The sequence below is a fragment of the Moschus berezovskii genome, chromosome 22 (genome assembly GCF_049115385.1).
Source record: "Moschus berezovskii isolate FMDL1 chromosome 22, NW_MosBer_1.0, whole genome shotgun sequence".
NCBI classification, from domain to species: Eukaryota; Metazoa; Chordata; class Mammalia; order Artiodactyla; family Moschidae; genus Moschus; species Moschus berezovskii.
In genome coordinates, this window is record NC_142481.1 from 17664102 (window position 1) to 17673442 (window position 9341).

At 52.2% G+C, this 9341-nt stretch overlaps 1 protein-coding gene across 4 annotated transcripts; it reads right to left on the reverse strand.

The window, feature by feature from the left end:
• Window positions 1-302: 302 nt before the first annotated feature.
• FXYD7 (FXYD domain containing ion transport regulator 7) lies at window positions 303-9290 on the reverse strand. 4 transcript variants are annotated; one of them, XM_055410991.2, is made up of 7 exons: window positions 9088-9239; window positions 4534-4563; window positions 2529-2603; window positions 2354-2387; window positions 2142-2182; window positions 1810-1900; window positions 303-702 (listed from the first exon to the last, which is right to left on the reverse strand). In XM_055410991.2, exons 1-6 carry the CDS (start codon window positions 9110-9112, stop codon window positions 1815-1817), a joined length of 291 nt encoding a protein of 96 aa, XP_055266966.1. In that variant the 5' UTR covers window positions 9113-9239; the 3' UTR covers window positions 303-702; window positions 1810-1814. The 4 variants fall into 4 exon arrangements, with proteins under 4 accessions (XP_055266966.1, XP_055266965.1, XP_055266967.1 ...); XM_055410990.2 differs by having other exon boundaries at window positions 2345-2387; XM_055410992.2 differs by lacking the exon at window positions 1810-1900 and having other exon boundaries at window positions 2345-2387; window positions 9088-9290.
• Window positions 9291-9341: the final 51 nt, after the last annotated feature.

The following is a 9341-nucleotide window of genomic DNA, read 5'->3' on the forward strand; positions in this document are numbered from 1 at the left end:
CGCGGGGCGGGCAGGTCTAAGCGGGGTGGGGTTTCGGGAGGCCAGGGGAGCAGGGGAAGGGCTCTACTCTGGGGTCTCCGGGATGGGCAACTGGGTTGGGGGCGGCGGGGCGGGGGGGCGCATGGAGGGAAGGGAGGGGAAGTTTGAGGGGTTCCGAGAGAGGAGGAGGCCACTAGGGAGCTGGCGGAGGGGAAGGAGAGGAAGGGGGTACGTCTGGGGATGGGGAGATAGCTCCCCAAGTTCGATTTTGCCCCCTCCCCCGTTTCTTCCCCATAGACGAGAACACACAGACAGAAGAGGGGGAAAAACCAAACGCAGATTTATTAAGCTCAAGACATAGACACCAAGGGTGCAGGGGACCAGATCTCCTAAGAGGAGACGGGGTGGTCCTGGGGAGCAGCACCCCGGGACGGTGAGGGGCTGAGCGTGGACTCAAGGACCCCAGGATACGGAGGCCTGAGTCTCCGGATCTGGGATGCAGACGGGCTGTCTAGGGGGTCGTCATTGCCAAGGCCTAGGGAGGTGCAGCGGCTCCAGCCTTGGAGTGGGTGGGGCGGCTCATTCAGGGGAGCGCTGCCGGCGTGGGGGGGGGGCCAGGCTGGGGTCCCCACCGCCTCCACCCGATCCTCAGGCTCCCGCTCTCAGGCAGGGACTGCAGTGGAGGTGACCGCGACTGGTTCTACACGCCGCCACCTCCGGGGGCTGGGGAGAGAGAGAGAGAGAAAGACAGAGGCGGGGAGCTTCAGTCGGCAGCAAGAGGGGTGGCCCTTCATCCCCAGCATTGAGGTCAGGCCTGCAGATTGTCACCCGTGAGCTAGCCCTCGGATGTTGTCTCGCCTTCCTGCACCCCAATGTCTGGTCCATATAGAGATACCTTGGTGGCTTTTGTCCTATCCTACAGGACACCTGTGATGAAGCTGGGGACCCCTGGCCCACTCTGGGCTCTTCTGGGGTGTCCCCCTGCCAGAAGAAGAGTCTCGATCCATCTGCCAAGGCCCCAACCTCTTCCTACACCCCAACACCCCATCTCTGGAACTTGTGTATACAACAGGAATTCTCCTGTCTCCTACCCACTTGGGACCATTAACTGTCATGGGTCAAAATCTCATATATACTCTTAGACTGTGGGCAGGTGTCTGGGCCAACCCCTCCATCTTTCACAAAGTGACCCCTTCATGTTCTTAAATCTCACGAAATAAACATGAAATGAAACACATGAAATTCAACAGCAAATCCTCCAAATATTGCTTACCCCAAGGCTCATTTTTTTTTTTTTTTTAGTTCTAAAAACAAAAGAGCCAAAGAGATTCCCATCTCTGGTTTTTTAAAAGTCCCTGGAAAGGACACAGTTCCACCAAAAACAGGTCGAGATATTTTTACATAATTAAAAGGAACACCCCCAAGGAGTCACAATCTTTCATCTACGTGCTTATCCCTGCTCCTACATCCTGCATCTCTCTCCATCTTCCTTTATAGGCTCTGTGCACCTGCACTGCCTTTCCCTCTCCAACCACCAGCCTCCACCCTCCACCCCACCCCCATCCTCCACCACCCTCCACCCCACTCCCTCCCATATTCTCTCTTTTCTTCTCCAATATCAATTGTTAAAATCTGCATTCTATATGTCTCTCCTTTGTTTTTTTGATACGCTTATTCTGAAGCCCTTCCTTCTTGCCTGCCTGTCTGCCTTCTTCCCTCCATCCCCTTTCCCCCTTGCTTCCTTCCTTCTTCCCTTCCTTTTTCTCAGTCATTTCATACTTGATCATCCTCACTGAACAGGAAAATCAAGAAATCATTCTATCTTCCTACCTTCTCTAGTGCTCAACTCTGCCTTCATTCTGATTGCCAACGTTCTTTTCCCACGTGGGACCCCTCTCTTCACAGGCTGTGGCTCTCTCCTCTGGGGAATGAGTTCATCCTTGCTTTTATAAGGTTAGGTACTTGTTTCTGGGCAGCTTCAAGGACTCTTTAGGAGTCCATGTTACATCCCACTAACTTTATGCTTTCACAGGTTTGATGTGTGGAATCTCAGCTGCGTTCTTGGCGGCCCCATTCTTAGGGACATCCAGCACAACGTCCCCTTGGACTCTCCTCCCCACTCCCACTCACCCTCCCAGAACCACACTCTCTCACACCCTCACCTGAGGAGGGTAGCTCCGACTTACAGGATTTGCATGTTGGGCTGTGGAAGCAAAGATGAGAGAGAAAGGCATCAAGAGACTCAACTGAGCAGGCTTTCTGGGAAACACCTGGCTGGCCCTGGGATCCTTTTGGTTATGGCAGCACCCCTGGGGGCTCCCGGGCTGTTCCCACCCCTCCCCTGCTCTCCCATCTGCTGCCAGACCTCTCAGACCTGGAGTCCGCCTTTCTGCACTTCACCTTCTTGCCTGTTAGGAGAGACAGAGAACAGAACAAGGAGACAGGACATAAGGGTCTGGACAAAAGCCAGTAGGGGAATTGTAGGTGCCTGGGGACCCCGAGGGGCCCTCTTGGAGGGGCTTTGGAGCTCAGGGAAGGGTCACACTTACTGAGGATAATGAGGATGCCCAGCAGGAACAATATGGTAGCCAGAGTCATGCCCACCGTCTGCACAGTGTCATAGTCTAGGGAAGACATTGGAAGTCATCAAAGTGGGGGCAGCTCCTCAGCCCCTAACCCCACCCCGGAGCCTTGTCCTCAGTTCAAGGCTTCAGGCTCCTCCTGTGGGTTCAAATGAGGATCAAAGACATGGCCCTTGGACACTAAGTGCTCCCTTTACCCTACTCTGGATTCATCAACCATAGATATAGATAGGGCCTTCTTCTACTGCAATGGTCCCCAGCATTTTGGGCACCAGGGATTGATTTTATGGAAGACTATTTCTCCATGGACAGGGTTTAAGGGATGGTTTTGGGATTATTCTCAAAAGGGGAGGGCAACTTAGATCCCCTGTGTGTACAGTTCATAATAGGGTTCCTGAATCTATTAGAATCTAAGGAGGCGGAGCTCAGGCAGTAATGCCAGTGACGGGGAGCAGCTGTAAATAGAGATGAAGCTTCACTGGCTTGCTCACTCGCCGCTCACCTCCCGCTGTGCGACCCGGTTCCTAACAGGTCACTGACTGGTACCAGTCCTTGGCCCAAGCATTGGGAACTCTTGTTCTACTGCATATATTTACTCTTTTCGGCAAACAGCCTTGTCTGTGGTCTCTCCATCACCCATCTCCCCACTCAGCGCCTCAGCCACAGGGCTCCTGTTAACACTTGAGTCTGATCAGGGTCCTCCTGAGCTCAGAGCACACTGCTCCACCCCCTCTAACCTCCACCTCATGGCAAAGAAAAGCCGAAGTCCTCCCCACAGCCCATGAGGCCTTGTACCACCTTGTCCTGATCCCTTCTCAAACCTCATTCCACTTCACTCTCCTCCTCAATTCCCTTGTCCAAGCACACGGGTCTCCCTGCAGTTCCTGGAGCCTCTCAGGCATGGTCCTACCTCAGGGCCTTTGCACTTGCTGGGCCCTCTTCCTGAAAGCGCCTCTCTCAAATATCCCTCCCTTACCAACTTCTGGACTTTATTCAAATGTTAGTGACCCCTTCTCTGGCTGTCCTATTTAGAATTCCCCATCCTCTTCTCAACATTTCTTAACCTCAGGCTTTGTTTTATTTTCCTTCATAAGAATTATTCTTATCTAAGTACATATCTATAGAAATATTCACTCTGGATCAGCAGTGGTCCAGGCCTCTGCCCTCAGGGAGTTGTCTTTCATATTGTGATAAACAAAATAAAACCAAAAATCTCAGTCATGCGACCATGCCTAGATCTATGTGTGGCTTCTCTTGGGGGACGCAAGAAGGCCTCTCCTGACATATGGCTCCTGACAGTCATTATTTGATCTGAGGCCTGAAGAAGAAAAGGGAGCCTTAGCTAGCTGTGTGGAGAGCTAGAGAAAGCGTGTTCCAGCAGAGGGAACAGTAAGTGCAAAGGTCCTGAGGCAGGAGACAACTTAGAACATGGAGAAGAGCATGAGTGAACACAGGGAGAGAGTAGGAGGGTACACAGAGAGGGACCTGGGTCAGGTCTGCTAGACTTGGAGTCACTTTTTGAGCTTCAGTGCTATGGAAAGACTTAATGACATCCGAGTAAATCTTTCCCATAGTCCTTATGGGTGAAAACTTAGTGTTCCTTATTTAAAGAAGGGCCCAGAGAGACAGAGTTGCTTGCTCAAGGCCACACAGCTAGTGAGTAGATCAGCCAGGATTCAAATTCAGCCAGCCTGGTGTCAGAGTTGTTGGATTCTCTGATGACCCCAGCAAACTAACCCAGAGTGCTGGTGAAGCCTGAGGAAGGTCCATAGAGGGTACTCCCTCCCCAGGTCTGATTCAACCCTCCATAGGCCAAGCTGATGTCAATTATATCCACGTGGTCATGTGGCCAGTGACCCAGCACATAATACGTAAGCCATAGCTGAAGCCACTTTAGCAGTGATCTGTGGGGATCTACAGCCACCCCTCCATCCAGCCCCTGGGTACCCTCGTCGCAGAATCTGCCACTCACCATAGTAAAATGGGTCGGGATCCTGAGGAACTGTGGGAAGAAGGCAGAGAGAGGGGGAAAAAACATTTCAACACTGGGCTTCTTAATTATTTGAGGATCCTAATGGGGCCACTGGCCCAGTGGTTTCTGTGTAGAAATCAGATCATTGAGACCCCTTGCTCTGGACAATGTAGCCTCATGGCAGGACACCAAACTTAAAGACTGGAGCATAAGCTGGATTCCAGCCCCAACTCACTCCACTGGTGAATACCTTCCCTTATACAATGCCCAACCTACCTAACTGTACATGGCAGTCCTGACCCTAGGCCCCTACGGAAGTCTAATACAAGCATGGACTCATTTCTTGAGAGACACATATACACTCTTTTGCATATGATGCTGCATCCCACGGGAGAACTAACTGGTCAGTGTATCAGCTTCCCCTGAATACTCCCTACAATTTCTCAGTCTTCTGAGCGCTCCAAAAGGTGGGCACTGTGACCGCTGCTTTCATCCATTTGTTCCTGCCATCAAATCCAGCAGAGAGGAACTGTTCAGAAATTCATATTATCCCTATATTACTTACTTCTCAGACACCATCAAATTAAAGATTCAAAATTGATTTTGTAGTAACTTCCCCAGTGTGTGCATGTGTGCATGTATATATATCATAAAAACATACTCATCCACTAGAAGACTCACCCTGATTTCTAAATGTTAACATGGATAATGTGTATGGCGGCTTCCTTGGTGGCTCAGATGGTAAGGAGTCCACCTTCAATGCAGGAGACCTGGGTTCGATTCCTGGGTCAGGAAGATCCCATGGAGAAGGGAATGGCAACCCACTCCAGTATTCTTGTTTGGAGAATTCCATGGACAGAAGAACCTGGCGGGCTGCAGTCCATGGCATCGCAAAGAGTTGGACACGACTGAGCAACTCACACTTTCACTTTCACTAATGTGTGTATGTATGTGTGTGTCTTTGTGAGTGTGTGTGGCTATTTACTTTTCCCTATCTCCCACCTCCCTGTCTCAAATGGTATTCTCCTCCAGGAGAACTCAGAACATCCTTCCCATTCACGAAACCCATCCTGCTGCTTCCCCCAAACACTGACAGCTTTTAGTACATACAACCTGCCTTGTTTAGAGTGGAATTCAGCAAAACATGCCCCACTAGGGGAGGGAGGTGTACCGGGAGTGCCAGGGTGACGCCAGATGTTGTCATTAATGTCCTTCCCCCATCCAGGCTCAGCAAGGATGGCTACCTTGAGGTTGGGAAGGAGAACATGTGACTAATTCTGGCCAGTGAACTGTGAGTCTGGTCTGCAGCATTAACTGCCCATGCAAGAGCTCTCTTTAGCCTTTGGCTTGGTGATATGAACGTTCAAGATTGTGGCTGCTCCAGTTTTCTTTGGGAAGTAGAGACCTCTAGTCAACCCGTGGTGGACACACAGTCTAAGTGAGAGATCTGCTTTGATTGTCAGAAGTCACTAAGATTTTTGGTACTCCATTTGTTGTTGGTTAGTAGCTCAGTTGGGTCTGACACTTTTGTGACTCCATATCCACCAGGTTCCTCTGTCCATGGGATTTCTTCAGGCAAGAATACTAGAGTGGGTTGCCATTTCCTTATCCAGGGGATCTTCCCAACCCAGGGATCAAACCTGTGTCTCCTGCATCTGCAGGCGGATTCTGTACTGCTGAACCAGCAGGGAAGCCCTTGGTACTGCATACTGTAGCTTAAACTGACTGATGCAAGACCCTGAATAGTACTGTCACCGTAAGTTCACCCTCTTCAGTTCCCGTCCAGTCTTCAAAGAGACAGTCTTAAAAAGGAGGCTGATATATCTCCATACCTTCCAACCTTTGTTACTCTCTCAAGAGAAAACAGGCATTGGGCTCAGGGTCTTCAGCAGGTAATAATATCTAAGTAGACTGTTATAACATTATTTGATTTTCTCCTTTATTTATTTATCTAAGTAGCCTTTGATAGCACTGATTCCATGCCAGGCTCTCTTCTAAGCACTTTACAGATATTACCACACTTAATCTTCACAGCAGTTCTCCAATATAGGCACTATCTTCATTCTCTTTCCACTAAAGAGGAACACTGAGGCCCAGAAAAGTGAAATTGGTTGTTTAAGGTAATTTTAATACTTGCTTTCAATGTAAGACAAAAAAATAAAAATCCTGATTTTTCCATTTGTGGAGGTGATATAAAATAAAGCTAACAAAGTTTTTTAAAAGTTAATCCTTTGAAAGAAAAAATGTTAAATATCACTGTGGGGAACATTTGGACAGGGCAAAAATCATGAAGGTGGTACTCATAAGCATCAAGATGGGAAAATATTATTTTAGAATCATCTCTGCTCTGTCTTAGCTCCCCTACCAGATGGAGAGCAGATTTATTTGACTCATCTATGCTGTTAATCCTGGCATTTATAAAGTTGTTCAAAAAACTTTTCTAGAATGAATGGATGGATGAGTGAATGAACCCTTGCTAGGCAGCATCAGAGATGGAACAGTCAAATTATCCTACTTTTGTCTCCTGTGTTTCCACACATCCTGCCTCCCCAAACCATCTGAGAAGCCCTGCCCCAGAAGTGAGCACCTGTCCTAGAATCCTCTTTGGTTCCTCTCTGGTTCCACCTCCCCGGGGTGCTCCTTGCTCCATGCAGAAGTTCCTCTCTAGTTCCTGCTGTCCCAGCAATCTGGGTCCTCAAGGCGAGACTGAGCTAAGGGTGGTGCCAGGAGGCAGGAGAAGGAAAGTGCACCACTCCTGGCCAGTTGCCAGGGAGAATCAGGAAGGAGGTGGTTACTATGGCAACTGGAGCATCTTAAGAGGTGAGGCGAGGTGATGGATCTGAACACCCCAGGTTGGATGGGGTCCTGTGTGGGACTTGAGGGTTGGGTTTCTGACTCTGGGGCCAACCCTGATTCCCTCTGTTCCCTTTGTTGCCCCTGAACAACTGGCTCGTGGCCAAGCCGAGGGTCCTCCTTAAGGATAGAGACCCAGGCCCAGTTGTGCTTTTCCATCTCCTTTCTATTTGCCCCCAACACACCCTCATGCTCTCTGACAGGGTGGGGGTGGAGGCTAGGGGTGCAAGGGAGCTGTCCCCCTCCCTAACGATCTGTTAATTAATTTCATTAAGCAGTTTATGACAGGCAACATGCGTTTCCTCCCCCCCGGGGTTTCCCAAGACCTGCGGTCCCCTCTCCTGCTGTGACTGGGGAAAGGGTGTGTGTGGGGGGAGGGGAGGCAGGGCATCTTCCTCCCACTTCTGCCCGTCTGCTGCCATCGATCCTGCTAACCACCATCTCTGCGAAAAGAAGCGCTGGGCTCCCGCCAGGGCTGCTGGCTCAACCCTGCCCCCTCTCCCTAGGGTGGCTTCCAGCCTCTGCAGCCGCCCCCCCACTGCCCCCCCCGCCCTGCTTCAAATTCTGCAGATATGGTTCAGTGCAGCAGCCCCCGCCTGCCGGGAAAGGGGGCAGGGAAGGAGAGATCAGAGTGGAACCGGGGTTCCCTCCAGTGCCAGAGGCTCCTCAGCAATGATGGCCTCTTGCCTGACCCTGCTCTGAGGGCTGGAAACCCCTTCCCTGCCCACTTCTCCCCCACCATGAAAGCATTCTTCTCCCTGTTCCTCTGCAGAAGTAAGCTCAAGAAAGGGGGACCGTTGGGGGGAGCGAGTATTTCAGGGGGTGCCGAATCGGGCTAATGGTGTGAAATGTCCATCTCTGTGTGGCTGGAGGGAAGTGGGAAGGCATCTGTGTGTACACCCAAATGCACCTTTTGGACAACACCCTTGAATGAGGGCTGGGAAGGAGGGTCCTGCCACCCATCCCCGCCCTTGGGGGCTCACTGCGGTGGTGCAGGCCCCACCCTGTGCTACCCCTCCTTCTCTTTCCCGTTTCCGTCTCATGCTGTCGGTCCTGCTCTCTCTCCCCCGAGTCTTTACGCCTCCCTGTCTCTCGGTCCCTATCTCTTTCAGGCTCTGTCTCAGCCTCTTTCTATATTCCTTACTGTCCCCTCTCTCTTGCTCTCTCCATTTCTCACTTCCTACATCTCCTGTCTTTCCCTCTTTCTCCTCGCTTCCCTCTGAACCTGCCTGTCAGAGATTTCAGGAAACACCCACCACAGGTGCCAGCCCTAGAGAGGGGCGGGGGTGTGGGGGGAGAGGGACATGGACCCCGTCCCCTTACGTTCCGCAGGGACCATGAAATCTGGGCGAACCCCCGCGGCTGCAAACCTAGCGGCTCCCACCCTCTAATCCCATTTCTCCGAGTCCACTACCACCGCTGCTCTGGACCAGCTGCACGGTTGCTATAGCTACCGGTCTGAGCATCCTTTCTCCCGGGACTGCCGCTCTCCAACCACCGGTCCCGCACAGGAACCGAGACCACCGGGAGAGGGTGCCCATGGAGTACCGAGGGTGCAATGCAGGGGCCTCCGCCCATGTGAGGAGGGGACATCCCCTTCCCCATTCCCCTCCCTTTTCAGTACTGGGCTCTCCCCCAGATCCTCTGTCAAGCTCTAAGATCCCGGAGCCCCGCTGCGCCCTCTCCCCAGGCGACGCTCACCCTTTGTGGGGACCTGGGTCGCCATTCCGGGCCGGAGCAAGGGGCGGCTGGATGTAGAGGCGGTGAAGGAGCGCTGGCTGCAGCAGCTGGAAGCCGGACCGACTGTTGTCAGGGGTAGATGGGGTGGGGAGCCCTGGTGTTCGGGGGGCCGTAGCCAATGGGGGCCCGGAGAGCCCGCCCCCGTCCCGGCCACCCCCGCCCCCGCCCCCGCCCACTGCCGACGTCCCCGCCCCTTCCCCAAGGGTGGGGGCGCC